We start from the raw sequence: 16688 nt of genomic DNA, 5'->3' as shown, positions 1-16688 counted from the left end.
GCCCTATAACCTTTTATCAGAGAGCATCACTGGAACACTATATCCTTTTATCAGAGAGCATCACTGGAACACTGTAACCTTTTATCAGAGAGCATCACTGGAGCCCTATATCCTTTTATCAGAGAGCATCACTGGAGCCCTATCACCTTTTATCAGAGAGCATCACTGGAGCCCTATATCCTTTTATCAGAGAGCATCACTGGAGCCCTATATCCTTTTATCAGAGAGCATCACTGGAGCCCTATCACCTTTTATCAGAGAGCATCGCTAGAGCCCTATAACCTTTTATCAGAGCGCGTCTGTTGATGATTAAGCACATACACCGTCGCACTGTGTTCTGTGTCAAGTGTAATGGACAATTGATTTGCAGAACCATTCTTTTGTGTTTAATATGCAGCAGGAGGTTAGTTGGAGTACTCAAAATAACATCTTAATCACTTTGATAAATACTCATTACTCAAAAAAATGATTCTTTAATACATTGGCTAGCAGCGATTTCTTTGGAAAGCAATTTGAATAATGTGTTTGCTACAACCAAGAAACCCTTAAAGGGCAGATTATCTGTTTGGGTGGTGGGGCATTCAGAATGGCATTCACTAGCTGCGCCAGTGGACACACAAGCAGAGCGGTATCACACCGTAGCAACCTATCGCTTCCAATGTCAAGATAAAACACATGCTCATCCAGTTAAAATGCTGCCGCTGAGAGTGCAGGATGTGTCACACGGCTTGGACAGAGCCAGTTCGTATTTTCGTAGTTTCGTATTTCGTTGTGGACATGAATGGAAAAGCCAAGATTAAATGACACAATAAAGCAAACCATGGCACTAAATATGATAAATATGTGGGAAAGTTACGTGAAGATAAATACTCTGAATTAGCAGTCATTCAAAAGCATCAATCGATGTTTACTAATGCTTGTAGCATAAGTGATGCTGCTGGTGTTTCTTCAAAACCATTTTCTGATGGAGAGTTTTTGAAGAAATGCTGCTAAAAGCTGCTGAAATAGTGTGTCCTGAGAATCACAGGGGTTGTCTGAATGATTAGGCATGTTTCACACGTTAGCCTTAATGTAAGGGTAATATTTTCATTATTCAATACTTGTCAATATTTAAGTCTTTTCCATATATCATGCAGTGTCAGTTTGGTGAGTTTTGTCAAAGTATTCTAAAAAAGTACAATACATTCTAATTATCATGGAACTCAGTATACATATAGGGTCGGTTTTGGTGAAACCCAGTTAAAAAAAAAAAAAGTGCTTTATGCCTGCGCAGGATTGTGCTGTCCCCTTCATCTTGTGATTCTGAAGGGAGTTTGATCTGTGCTTTTATTAACCTTCAAATTTCAGCCTTTTGCAACATCAAAGCATTCCTCAAATAGTTTCATGCATTATTAATGTGCTATAGCCCATTTTAAGTCTATAAGCATGTTACCAATGCACCCCAGAATTAATTCATATTTTGCAGGACAGTTGAATCCAGTTGTTGAAACAAAGCAGTCACTTAAAGCACCCTGATGGATTCAAAATGACAGTTATCATTAGATGTATTGCAAAGGAGTTCCTCTTAAGATTTAATTTCTTTTTCTTGCACCATCCACAAGTTCATTATTTAGGTGTTCAAAATGAAAAGCATGGTCCTGTCTTTCCCTATCCAATATCTTTTATATTTTTCACCTGAACGCACAACTGCTAACCCGCATTAGAATATTTTTTTAACTTATGCCTTTTAAGGTCAAAAGGCTGACCTAAGATTTTAATTAATAGCAAGCCTCTAAATACATTACATGAAGGAGTCCCAGTATTTATGCTTTTCATATCATACCCATCCACGTCATGCTATGGTTTTATCAGCGAAACAGCAATGCAATCTAGTCTCCGATGACAGGATTCATAGTGGTGGTGTAGCGGTGCGCTGTGACCTCTTTGTGACATTCTTGGATCCCCTGCTGAGGAAATTAAACAGATGTTCAGTGACGCATGTCAGTAAAGACTTCTGCGTCAGTCTTCACATTACAGAATGTCTGTAAAGACAATTGCATCAGTCTTCACATTAGAGAATGTGCGTCAGCCTGCTGGCCATGCTGCCTCACGTGTACGGGGCAAGAAGTGCAGAATAATGGGACCTTTCTTGACTCATCATTGAAATAAGGCTAAATATTACAGTGTAAGGAGTGAAGCCTGTAAAACACAAATCTCTTGACTTCACATCCCTTTCACTGGATTGAATGTCTTTTTAATGTGTTTAATGGGTTGCACTATAGCCAACTGTAGTAAGTACATGGATTTGAGCAGTGGTGAGTCTGCAGTAGTACATCCAGCAATGTTGGTGGAGGTGTCTCGGGTGACGGGAAATGATCAATATATTCAATGTTACACTTTTTATTCTGACCAGTCTTGATCTTGGTATGGACACTGAGCTCTTATGTGTTTTTATTCTCGTTTGCAGGTTTTAGCAACAGAAGTACGTTTTGGACCCATGAAACTGACACAAGATCCTGTTCAGGTAAGCAAAAGCTCTTCTGTGTGCATTTGGTAGTGAAGGTGCTACATGAGATGTGGCACGCCTTCTTTTGTAGCAGGATGTTTTTATCTATTTCAGGGTTATGGAAATTAGAAATGCTACCTTGAATATCAAATTTGCAATTTTTGTTTTTGTAAATGTTCACTGCAGTATAATGTAGTGAAATCATAGCAACGTATTATACAGCATACTGAAAACACAGGCAAGCTTGTGAAGAGCCAGATATCCCCCAGAATGATAAAGCCTGGTAAAATCAGTTGGTATAAGCATTGTACAGGAATGGGGATGTGCAAAATAAGCATGGAGATGACTAGCAGCTGTTTCGCATATCACATTGAAACCCCTCCCTAACTCTGTGAAGATCATCTTTGTTTATTTTGGTTGCTAGCCATTATCTCGTAGTCTTGTTTGTATAACATGGACTCACAAGATCAACTGCCCCTACTAAATATTCCTCAAGTTAAGTGACATTCTGGCAAGATGATGTTAAAACTTAAACACAGGATTAACTTGAAAGTTTCCCATCATATATATATATATATATATATATATATATATATATATATATATATATATATATATATATATATATATATATACACACTGAACAAAAAATATAAACGCAACATGTAAAAATTTATTTCATGAGCTGAAATAAAAGATCCCAGAAATTTTCCATATGCACAAAAAGCTTATTTCTCTCAAATTTTAATGAGCATTTCTCCTTTGCTAAGATAATCCATCCACCTGACAGGAGTGGCATATCAAGAAGCTGATTAAACAGCATGATCATTACACAGGTGCACCTTGTGCTGGGGACAGTAAAAGGCCACTCTAAAATGTGCAGTTTTGTCACACAACACAATGCCACAGATGTCTTAAGTTTTGAGGGAGCGTGCAATTGGCATGCTGACTGCAGGAATGTCCAACAGAGCTGTTGCCAGAGAATTGAAAGTTCATTTCTCTACCATAAGCCGCCTCCAACGTCATTTCAGAGAATTTGGCAGTATGTCCGACCGGCCTCACAGCCGCAGACCACGTGTAACCACGCTAGCCCAGGACCTCCACATCCGGCTTCTTCACCTGCAGGATCGTCTGAGACCAGCCACTCGGACAGCTGATTAAAATGTATGTTTGCACAACCGAAGAATTTGTGCACAAACTGCCAGAAACCGTCTCAGGGAAGCTCATCTGCGTGCTCGTCGTCCTCACCAGGGTCTTGACCTGACTGCAGTTCGGCGTCGTAACTGACTTCAGTGGGCAGATGCTCACCTTCGATGGCCATTGGCACGCTGGAGAAGTGTGCTCTTCACGAATGAATCCCAGTTTCAACTGTACTGGGCGAGATGGCAGACAGAGTGTATGGCGTTGTGTGGGTGAGCGGTTTGCTGATGTCAACGATGTGAACAGAGTGCCCCATGGTGGCGGTGGGGTTATGGTATGGGCAGGCATAAGCTACGGACAACGAACACAATTGCATTTTATTGATGGCAATTTGAATTCACAGAGATACTGTGATGAGATCCTGAGGCCCATTGTCGTGCCATTCATCCACGGCCATCACCTCATGTTTCAGCTTGATAATGCACGGCCCCGTGTCGCAAGGATCTGTACACAATTCCTGGAAATTCTTCCATGGCCTGCATACTCACCAGACATGTCACCCATTGAGCATGTTTGGGATGCTCAGGATCGACGTGTACAACAGCGTGTTCCAGTTCCCGCCAATATCCAACAACTTCTGAATTCCATCTGTAGAATGGGGTTTTCATTTTTTACTGCTGAGCAGATTTACATACAAATAAATGTTACCACCCTTATCTCGCACTAACCCATGCAGTATTTGTATAATCTTTGGTGAGAATTTCTTTTTCAGAGATCAGCTATGTGTGGTAGGGTTGTAATTGCTTTCAGTTTGACTCTCGCTGGGGTCGTGCTTTGTTGCTGATGTTAAGAGCGTGTGTTTCTCGCAATAACTGGGCAGTTATTATGTAAAAGTTATTATTTAAAAACGTTGTCTCCTGCACAGAATGATCTTTAGCAGAAATAATTATTATCTTCGAACAGCTGGTGTCTGTTTTGAAATGATTTTAAGAAATTATGCAGTTTATGCATTCTTACAGATACGGAAATTTTCACAGGGAACTATATATTACACAGCAATGGGCAAATTCCGCGTAAAACATGAAATCTGTGTTAGCTATGAAAACAAAAAGAATTCTGCCTTATTAATAATTCAATTCTTTACTCTGTTACAAAAAAAAAAAAATTCTTAGAAGTTCTCAGAAGAAATCCATTCTACTACAGTCTGCAGTCTGTCTTCTGGCTTTTCTCTTTTGAAGAGGATTGGCTACAGTATGTGCTTGTATTTATTATGTGTCTGTGCTTGTGGGGACCTGCAAGTGCAAGACCTATACAAGCTATAGCAGAGTACAATCTATGGAATGTGTTCATTTTAGGAAAGTACAAAATATGAGGCTCCAAAGGTCCTGTGGAGATGGTATCCAAACACAACAAAACCAACCACACTGTAGATCTTGCCCTGTCTGCTATTTGAGACAATTTATTAGCCGGTTTAGCCAAGTTTGGGGCAATTTACAACTCGCTCAGCCTTAATATTTTGATTTACATTGTTTTTGTTGGCCTGAGAAATGCCATGGACTTCTTCAGTTCAGCAACTGTTTCACACAGGGTCAGGTAACATTAGAATGCTTTTATAAAGAGCGGACAGATTTACAATTCAACCTGTACAGTATTTTAAAAGAGGATACCTTTTACAATGGTTTCATAGTTTATTTATAGCAATTGATGAGTGTAGTAGACAGACCAGTGTTGTTTTCAACATTGGACATCTTTTTCCTTTTTAGTCAGATTTTATAATTTGGGGTTGAAAGTTATACAGTAGATTAGATTTTGTAGCAACTCTCTCACTGAAACAACGAACAACAACAACAACAACAAATCTTAAATGAGCTCAAGAGTTATGATTTATTAAGACAGATGGCTGCTGTGGCAGAGCAGAGCTCTGCCCTATATAGATTGGCAGGGATGGGGTTAAATTCCTCTACCTGCCTGGGTTTATTGTGTTCAGGTGGCTGGAGTTGATTAGAGTAATTAATGATCAATCAGCACCCAGCCACCTGTCATAAAAGGAGGCCTCAGCTTCCCATTAGGGAGAGGAGGGAGCTGAGGAAGCAAGTGGATGGTTGTACTTGCTATTTTTTTTTGGTTTGCTGTTTTCAGGTGAAGGTAACGCAGCAGTGATTAATAAACAGACAGACAATTATAATCCAGGTGCAATTTAATGGTTTTTAAATTTAATGGCCTGATGGCAAAACAACAGTAAATAATAACAATAGTAATGAAGCAATACAGCGGCATGTATTGCTTATTTGTAATCCGTGGGTTGGCCCCCAAATTATAACAGTCCCGTTTTTAGTTCACCCACACGTAACACATACACAAACACAAACACCAGTCCACAGTGCGTGCTCTACTGCTCGTGGTGAATACAGTTCTTTAGTGCAAACAAAAGTGCAGTGTTGTTGATCCGGATTTAGTGCTGATCTTTGGCGACAGATCTGGATTGTGTTCACTGTCCAGATAATTAAACAGTATTATTAATGACAAACAAAAATAAACAAAACATTCATGTTTCACAACACAGGTTCTCCTTCTAGTCATTTAATATAACCATTCACAAAGGAACAGATCACATCACCACATCCCCTTTTTGTAATGTCACCATGACCCCTGCTCCTCCAATCCGTTGATGCCACGCTGTTTCCTGTCCGGGTCATTGAGTTCATGTACCATAGAATTGCCCCCTTTCTAGATGGCCGACTTCCACCTAACCCTGAGAATATACTGTCGTGCCATTTAGTCCAGGGTACTCTGTTCCCTTTACACAGCGCCCTCGGAGATCGAGAGGGAGATGCAACATCAAGAATCATTCAATCTCTGTCACAGGGTCTATATAGAGGCTGTCTGTTGGTTTGTTTGTCCAACCACAATAACACTCACAGTTTTGTAGTCATCAGAGCCAAAATCAGTGATGCTATGCTGAAACTCAGTATATGACAGATTTGTAGTCATCAGAGTGATCTACACTAATGCCAGGTATTGATAACCTTTTCCATCATCTGATTTTCAGTGTGTTACCAGCTTAAAAGGGTATATTTTAGAGGAAAAGTCACTGCAACATCACTATTGTAGCATTGAGGACTGTGGCTTTAGAAATCCTAGTTCAGGGTGCAGCTGTGCCACATCCCTGGTCTTAAAGGTGCTCTAGACTAATGCCATGGGAGCTGGTGTAATTGAGATTAAAGCTTATCACACACAGGAAAGCCTCTGGGTTACATGTGATTCAAGATTCACTCACATGGAATCGTGAGGTGGTTCTGGGGTTCCAATACTGATACTAGAAACAAGACCATTGTTGAAGCCAGAGGTTTGAATTTGCTGAGATCCTTTTCCTTTGTGTTAATGTTATGAAATGTACTATTCAACCTGTGAACTTTTGGTGTGAATGTCTTGTTCCATTGAAACCCTCAGAACTGCATGTACTGCTTTCTCAAACCGGTGGACTCATATTTCCATCCCTGTTGTTGCAATGGGCCCAAAGCTTAAGATGTTATTTAATACAAGTCTGTTTAATAGATTAAATAAAGATAAACACATGCATGGTACTGTTCTACTGTTGTCAGTTTCTTTAACACTAATTTAGAACATTTTAAAAACCTACAGAAACTTATTTCATCCATTACATTAAACATGTTTTTAAAGCTTTATGAATTGGCCCCTGTGTGCTTTTAGCAGTTTGTTTGTGTAACTGATCTATTAAAAAGTAGCAGACATTGCAAACTTATTTAGTGCTTTAGGATTACAAATGTTTCTTGCTACTTCTGGTTAATGGTGAACTTTCCCCTCATGTTGCCAGCAATACATATTGTAGCTGGTAACACTGTAGTTCAGGCAGTGGTATAGCTAGGGGTGGTTTTAGGGATTTTAACCCCCTCCCTGAAATGAATTATTTAACTATGTGGGATAAAACAAAATATCAGCCCTGTGCATAAATCTCGAGTCATCACTGCTTGATGTATCACATTCATCTGCAACATAAGTACTGTATGAATGGAAAAACTTGGTTGTATTTCTGTAAGGAGAATCTGCCCACCAATTAACTCATCATATCCAAGCGTCATAAAAACTTTGTGTGGTTTGCATTCATGTCACCTACGAGCCACTTCCTCCTATCCGTGGCACTAGACTGCCTGATGTCATCGTGTTTTTGCTACATTGCAGGTCTCTGTCAGCACCCATGATAAGGTCTCTGGACAAATTCATTATCATTATTAATTTGTCTGTTCAATTGCAATTTAAATCATCCACATTGCGGATTCTCCATACTGAACTAGGCTTCAATAGAGTTTTCCACGACTCTGAAACAAGCAGCATGTTGTAAAGAAAGCCTCTGTAAGTTGGTAAACTTTTGTTCTCCGATGCATTTGTTCTTCTGTCTTTATAGAAAACAGCTCACTCACAATTTTTTTTGCATTTTAGCTGTCGCCGATTTACATGCTTGCTTCAATCTCATTCGCAGATCTACAGAGCTACACGTAAGTGCTACGTCCGTTCACAACCAAACAATGTACAGATACTCGCAGATTTGTATATTCAGTGCGTGGCATAATGCATTTTTTAAAGGAAATAAAGAATGCACCTAATCAAGTGTTTTAACACCCATTTCTAAGATTTCAGACATTTTTCAGATTCACGATTTTCACGATTTCCGTGACCTTCGTGACAAAGTTGTAGCTTTATTTATAATCACTTATACTGTATTTCTAAACTAAAGTGTTACCCTGTAGCTGAAACAACAAAACCTACTGTCACTTACAAAAAAAAAAAAACAGATCTGCTGTACAGAAGCTTGAGTCACTAAAGTCTATGACAGGAAAGTAGAATTGAAGAGCAGTTCTTATACACAGTGAAAACACAATGCAGTATTTGAGTAATTGCATTAAGTACCACTCAGCATGATTGCAAACATCTTAAAAAGGTTAAAGGACAAGAAAAAAGAACCATGGAAGTGCTATTTGAAGCTATTTGCGCTGTTAATTGATCCTCCATAACTTTCAGACACTAATGTTTAGTTTCACAAACCCCGATCACCACTAATAATGGACTGCCTTGCCTAAGGCGCCAATCTGGGCCTGTGAAACCACAAAAACTGAGGCAAACTATTAATTACATCAAACATAACAGTCACACTGCCCTGAACAGTTTTAAGAGAGGGAGCGTCGCATTGGCTTTGGTAATACAGAGGACTAGCATGGCAGAATCGTCAAGAATAGTTTCTCCTCGCCTGTCCTGTAGGGGGCGGTAGTACGACATTTTCTCTGGGTGTAAAGAGGCTCGGTAGTAGGATCGGCGGGATGCCCCGCTGCTGTTGCTGAGCTTCTATTGGACATCATGTGTGTACACAATTGGACATTCTAAACTGAGAAAAAAAAAACGGGGGCAATTGAGTTAGCCAGCCAAGCAACTTCACGGTCTTCAGTAAGACATTTTTTGGATCGGTTTCAACCCTGCTGAACTTGCTTAATCAAAGCGGCTGTGCCACCTGCAAGTAAGATATCGGTGCAAACCAAAAAGTGATAAGGCATTCGCTATCTACTGCAAAGTTTTATCAAGATGCATGTTTAAAATCGTAATCGCACACTAGCGTTCTCTCAGCAGGAACGCACCCCTAAAAATAAGGAAGTGCTTTCTCTAAACAGACAGCCGTGCCAGTGCAGGTTCAAGCCTCCTTATTTAATTAAGCATTGGGTATCGCATTCCTTCTTTTATTATAGAGAGAATTCCCTGGCACAGTCTGTTACAAAAGATGGATAAACAGTTCCACTATACACAGCAGTCATCATACAAATGATATTAAGAAGGACTGAGTTCACTTAAGATATGTATTCATGGAAAAGGTTGTCCTCACAGGGAAACATTATGCTTATTTTTATGCTTTTTAAAGTCACTTGCAAGGCATAAGTATGCATTGTTTGTTAATACGGTAACATTGTTAATTTTTAATTAAGGGTAACGTTGTTATATCAACGACCTGGAAAGTCCCTTATCATTTACAGAAGATCTTTTTCTTTTCTAGTTGTATATTTGGGTGAAGTTTTCACTAGGTTCTCTTCCCAACAGCTGAGTTGTTATTGTGCTTCTATTGCGGTATCATGTGGAAGCCATTTCCCTTGTGGGCTTGAGGAGCGGGAAAGTGAAAATGAAAAAGCGGCTTCTTTGGCAAGTTGAATTTTAATTTGAATCACAGTTGATGTGCTGGCTTCTACCGTCCTGAAGAAGCTTGGCTGACAGCACTCAATCACTTTATAATTATTGGGGTTTACTTGTATTGTAACATTTATAATCCACATCTTGTAGTCTGTAGCTGGTGCTTTATACTCATCCATGACCAAGCTGGCAAATGGACAGTGTGTTCTATTTGTAAACTATTTGATCCATGCAAAGCACAGTGGATAAAATGAAACATGCATTTTTACTAAATAAACAAACACAAACAACTAAAATCCTAGAAGATACTGAACTGTAAAGTTGTATTTACATGCGCAACAGCCTTTTCAGAAAGGCTCTCTCCTCTCTCTCCTTCTGTCAGTCTCTGTTTTTCTTGAAACATGAATATGCATAACCCAGGATTCAGGTTAGATAAAACCATACACTAAGTGTAGCTATTCAGGCTTTGTGCAGACACCTGTCTCTGATATTGGGTCATATATGAGGAAAACCAACAGGGGAACCATTGAGGCTGATAAAGTGAAAACAAATGAATACTTTTATAACGGTTTTCACTAGGGAGGACATCAATATCATGTCCCACGACATAGACAGCCCACCAGCTATCCTGAATACATTTAGTGTGATTCAAATAGAAGTACAAAGTGGGAGGGGGCCCTCAACACCAAAAATAAACAAGGACAATCATTTCCAGTTTGCTGGTGAAGATCTGTGACAAATCTATAAAGATATTAAATAAATGAGAAACTACATCCCATCAGTTTCACTGCCAATTTTTCTTATTCTCATGTGAATCAACATATTTCAAAGCATCGGCAAGTAGAGCAGCTTCTGACACAGCATCTGGGAATCACATGTCTATTTTACACAGCCCCTTATCAACAGTTATACATTCACAAGGATTGTTCATGTGTCAGTTATCTTAAACATACAATACTGTATTGAAGAAAGTGCAAAGCCTGACCGGACAAGGTTTTTCCACAGCTGTAAACTAGCTTACTTATATTGTGTTTGTATATCATGTCTTTTCTTGTTCAGCTAATACTATATGAATGGCTATCTGTAAGGCTGTCAGTGATAGAGACTCATTTGGACACTCCCTTGGTACTGATATCATGTTCAATGTGCAACTGGATAGTAAGAACCCATAAATGAAGGCATTTCACTTTACTTTTCCGTCATTGGAATTTGGGGCAAATGTCATGTATGCAAAAGTTTGTTTATTCAATTAGCTTTTTTCTTTTGTTCGAAACACAGTGTAAAAAATCTCATGAACTTTCATGGTTAGACCTTCATCTTTGCTTAACTCATGAAGATTTGCATTTAAAAACACTTAATACAGTAACTGTGCTCATTGGTTTTGCTCAGCAAAACCAAATCTCATCTCAGAGCCATGTAACCACACATTAGGATGCAATACACCTTTTGTTTTCCTTTTCTTACCTTGGATCTTCTTAATTAAGAAAATTAATGATGGTTTTGGTGAAATCTCAGATCAAATCACATAACTATCAAAGCATATTTTAGGATGAAATTGTCAGTCGAATAGCTAGTATCTTTTTTGTTCTTCGATAAACAATAGGTCCAATAATTGGCAAGGAAGGGATTTATTAATCTCGATCCACTACGCCCCTTCTGTGCACCAGAGTTCACCTCCTCTCCAGCTTCCACCTGCTTTGTTGGCTTTGTCTAACAGGGGAGGGGAGCTGTCCTGCCCCTTTCCCATGGCTTCCGTACAGTCAGCCTCTCCACTTATCTGTGAGCTCATTTATGGGTAGGGATACCTCAAATGGCGAGGCCAAAGAATGTAGTGCAAAATATGTATAATGTAGTAGTGTTGTCCAGTCAGTTTTAATAAATAATCTATTGTATGACTTTCCTGACTGATTTATACAAATCATTCTGTTGAAATCACAGGTACCGATTTGTACAGCTCCCAAGATCCTAAGAATGTAATATACGTTATGTGTGTTGATGTATTTGTTTTTTGAGTAGTGCATAACTGAGCACCTCAATGGGTTTTTGTCCATGTGAAGTTACTTACTGTATTTTAGTTTCTCAAGACCTGTACTCTGCCATGTACAGTAAAAGATGAATGTTTCAACAGGCTTTGTATTTGGTGGGGTGCCAATGGCAAAGTGGTTTGAAATGACTGTATTCCACATTTCTGGACATATTCCAAGCTTGGCCAGGACTTGAGCAGGGCTCAGAATGAAATTGGTAAAAATGTTCCTGATTTGTGGTCTGAAGGCAGGCCAGCTGTGAGTACAGGTCGAAGTGTGTAAAAGTTACTTTGTAAGAATTATGCTTCAAATCTTATTGTGCATCAAGCGGGTGGTTATACAAATTCATGATATTCTGAAAATACTTCTCTCAGCACAAAGCATACCCATAATACACTTTTTCTAACAAATTCAATAAGCATTGCAAACTCACAGACACTGCCATGTGTAAATCAATGAATAACTGATGAAGTTACTAGTTTAGAAGTGAGGTTGCTTGAATACCATGTTGGTATCAATTGTTGACATTGTTATGGTACCCTATGCATGACTAAATTATTTACTGAACTTCCCGAGGAAGCCCCACAATAAATGTGCAAGTCAGCAGTGCCCTTGCCCAGGGACATGGTGCTGAAACCTGTGATGGATTTCTAGAGGGCATTGCTGTTTGGATTTTTTGTGGCTGTGTCCATCCGTGGCAACTAGATGTGCAAGTGAGTGATAGAGCAGACAGCAGAGATCAAACAAGGACAGAGATTGCTTAGGACACCACCGCAAACGTGGAGCACCTCTGGGGGCGGTGAGTGTGTTGAATTTCACATGGTAACACCATGGTTACACAACCTGCTGAAGATGAAAGAGTATTGACCTTTCACGAGGACATATAAATACCATCCCATATTTCACTCTGGCTTCTTCACTGACAGTCTACCTTTGTTAGAGCAACTCTGAACTCCATGAGGTGTCTTTTAGAGAGTCATGTAAAATGTGTTAGCTTGCCATAGAGCATAGCAGAGCGGCTTGGATCGGATGCAAAGCAAAGGAAGCAGCCATGTTATCCTGCTATACTAAAACAATGCAAACTGAAGAGTGACGCACGAACATCCACCACGTTCAGCATGCTAGTTAGCATGTGGTCAGTTTCAAACAAAGGCTCTGAGTTGCTGTATGGTTAAATAAGAACCGATTCAAGTTCCTTAGTAAGGCAGCATCATGTCAATGTGTTGGTTGTTAGAATCTATGTGTAATATGTATAGAGCAGTCAAGCTTTAGCTTCACGTACACACCTGCCTACATTCCATAAGTGGTGAACAGCAGCAGTTAGTCATTGTTCCCATAACCCATTAAATACCAAATTAAAAAAAAATCTAAACACAAACTGTATTTATGTTATTTGATACATTCTAAATCAGTATTTCTTCACAAAAAGAAATGTTAATCCTTCATTTTGGCTACAAACTGCAGCATCCTGTTTTTAGGACAGTCAAGCTAGACGTGCTCATAATCAGACCAGTGAAATTTCATGCTCAGCACATGGGTAGGAAAACACTGAGATGTTTATCATTTTTAGGCTTAAGTTTCTTATTTTGTATCGGGGTGTCGTTAAAGCATTTGAAGGGCTGTATTTGCAGAATAAACAGTTACATTTAGACTTAGTCACTGGGGTTTGAGATCTGTCCACTAAATCACTGCAAAAAAAAAAAAAAAAACATAACAGCAAGTGCTCATGGATCGTTAATGCTGTGTTACCTGTTTGACAATGTGTGCAATAATCCTTACACTGTCAGTGCACTAGAGCGGACATTTTGAAAGAGCTTTGAAACAGAATTGAAAGTGTAAAACTTTGTCAGGATGTTAACAATGAAAAGAAGCATTACAGGTGTGTTATTTAAACAGTTGTAGTAACACGTGGTGACGTGCAGCGCTATATTGTTCTGAACCCACTGCTCACTCTTTAACATCCTGGACCTCAAAGACAGCCACATTGTCTGCTGCTGTCGTGACATGCACTGATATCCATGGGGTCTGAGCTGAGACCACCACATTCACTTCACTCAGTGACCTAATCTGGGTTCAAACAAACCCAGGCTCCCAGTAATGAGATGCACACCATCGAGACTCGGGTGCACTAAAACCCTATCTACATTTCACAGACTTATTTTATATGATGGTTCTGTGGGATTTCTGCAAAAGTCCTTTTACTGAATTTTTTAATTCCAACCCTTATTTTTAGTTTTATGTCTCAGTTCCTATCTCCGTAATTTCCCATAGCTTACTCCTTTTTGAAGTTCTGCCATGCCTGCCTGGATAACTATGTCTGCTGCTTTTGTGAGATTCTAGGGAGTTGAGTTACCAGTGAACACGCATGTTGATATTGGTTTTGGGCCAACTGCATTCAGACAGCTTTCCTCTGTCTCCTGTCCCACAATGTTCACAGATAACGAGTTCCTGGACTGATGTGCTGAGAGCAACAGCTGTCTTGTGGAATCACTGGTTAATTGATGTTAACTTACATTAACATTTCTTCAATAGACATTTACACAGATAAAATAAGCATTTCTGACTTGCTGGTAGTGAATGTATTGATTAGGTTATAGGCATAGTATGTTCAAGGTTTAAGCAGAGTCCTTTCAACTGCAGAATGTACCAGGTGTGGGTGTGTTTAGTGCAGGGAGTCTTCCCAGTTCAATTGAGACAGATTATTCTGCATTGGAACATACAAATTCCTAACTCCTTTAGGCCCTGTCCACACTATGCCTTTAAACCGGCTTAAAAGTGTTAAATACGGTTTGCATCTACACTACGCAGCGTTTAATACTATACTCAAGTACCAGTCTCGAGACCACCTCAGGGGGTAGTCTCAAGTCCTATTCTAATTAGATCACATCAGGTAGTGTGGTTTATCAAAAGTCTGGATGCTGTAATACCGAAAAACACATTTTTTGTGTATCCTCCAATATGGCTATTCATGTAATGCATGAAATGCAAGTTAAAAGTAGGATCAAGGATGAACAATTCATGTTATTTGTCAGCTCTGTTTGAAATACAATTAAGGGGATCAGAATTAGGTGCTGGCAAGATATAAAGGTAAAAACAAAGATGGTTTTGTAATTAACAGCTTTGTTTGATTATGAAGACAGAATAGGCTCAGTTTGTTTAAAGGGGTGTCACCTAATTAAAAGTAAAACCTGAAAACTTCAAGCCCTACTTGTGTGTGTTCACATTTACTTTTTCCAGAATACTTGTTTTATTTCTTTTTAGCAATGCACCTCTATTAATATGAAGCATAACTCATTATTTCAAAATAAAATACAGTGCATGGTGGGATACTATTGTACTAATTTCCATTGTTCATTGTGCTGCTAGGAACTGTAACTGAACTAGTCTAACAGTGTGTGGACGCATTAAGCCTTACTCAACATGAAAAGGTACTTTAGTGTGGACTCTTTGAGCTGGATCAATTAGAACGGTTTTGAGTACTGTTCTTGAGATTGCTTATTTAGTGTGGACAGGGCCTTGTTTAAAAAACAGTCAGTGACCAGGAAACAGTTTCTTTCCAGGCACTGATATAAATGGTAAGTACTAGTTAGGCCTGCAGGATTTTAAACATTTCTATTACATCATTCTTTGATCTTCCAGTTCATTAACTTAACGTTTCAACTGAAAACTGTGGATTAGTCAAAGGTTATTTTTGACTTATTAAATGCTCAAGAGTCGCTTTATATAATTTTTGAACTTCACTCAACTGCACTAAGGCCTTAATCAGAATAATCAGAAGATGGAAATGTATTTTTTACATCTTGAAAGTTAAACTCTTTCATTACTGTATTTCTTTAAAGGGGTCATAGCTAATTAAATAATTCCACAAATCTTACCTGCCGCTAAGTAGATCTCACATCGGCATATTAGAATGAATCATGTTGTATTTTAATAATAATAATAATAATTAAAATATGAGAGAGAGAATAATAGATGGGCTTCAGTGAGTTACAGGAAAATAATTCCATCTATGGTTTATGTGACGTTATAAACTACAAGACCATTAGGTCGAGTAGTTTATAAACTATCGCAGAAATCCGAGATGGAATTATTTTCCATTAGCTGCACAGAAACCCGTCTGTTATTTTTTATAATACATTTATATTATCGGTGATAAAAAGAAAGACTATAAACAAGTATTTAGGTTCAAATTGCAAGTGAATTTAATGAATAATGATAACGTACATTAAGTCAATATTAAATAATCTTAAATATCATTTTCTTTTTGGTAATTCAGGAACAGTGAATTAAACTGGGTAGATATTAAACTGCAAAAGATATCGTATGTTTAAGGAAAAGGTGTGTCAATGGGCTAAGCTTTTTATTTTTTAAGTCGCTGTCAGTATTATGTGTGTGTGTGTGTGTATATATATATATGTATGTGTATATATATATATATATATATATATATATATATATATATATATATATATATATATATTTTATTATTTATCAACACGCTGTGGCGTCGACTTTAGTAGGCAAGTCAGAAAATGTTAGCAGGGAAGGGGACAATTTCACCCCCACCGGTGAAAGGATCTTAGAAGTGCAAGACTACCTGAAAGTAAAGCATGCAGAAAGACCTGTCTTTATGGTACCAGATATGATTTTCTTTAAATCAAAATACACATTTGCTATAAAATGTAAAAATTGTAAATCGGGTTTGTAATGTTAAACTGAACCTTAAAGGTAAAGTTTACATAGTGTAAAAACAAAGTTTATTAATATAATAATAAATGGGGTTTCTTAGGTAACAATTTTAAAGTAGCAGTAATTAGTATCTTAAATCTAACTTAAATGCTCAACACCACTCA

The 16688-nt window shown here is 38.5% G+C and overlaps 1 protein-coding gene across 1 annotated transcript in view; it reads left to right on the top strand.

Annotated features, from left to right (window-relative positions):
* LOC121305242 (high affinity cAMP-specific and IBMX-insensitive 3',5'-cyclic phosphodiesterase 8B-like) overlaps positions 1-16688 on the top strand; it is a 65454-nt gene that overhangs the window by 22093 nt on the left and 26673 nt on the right. Inside the window, exon 2 of the mRNA XM_041236794.1 lies at positions 2447-2503. Within this exon, the coding sequence (XP_041092728.1) occupies positions 2447-2503 (57 nt within the window). The remainder of the gene's footprint in view (positions 1-2446; positions 2504-16688) is intronic.

The sequence above is a fragment of the Polyodon spathula genome, chromosome 2 (assembly GCF_017654505.1).
Source record: "Polyodon spathula isolate WHYD16114869_AA chromosome 2, ASM1765450v1, whole genome shotgun sequence".
Lineage (NCBI taxonomy): Eukaryota > Metazoa > Chordata > Actinopteri > Acipenseriformes > Polyodontidae > Polyodon > Polyodon spathula.
This window is presented reverse-complemented; position numbering and strand designations above follow the sequence as displayed.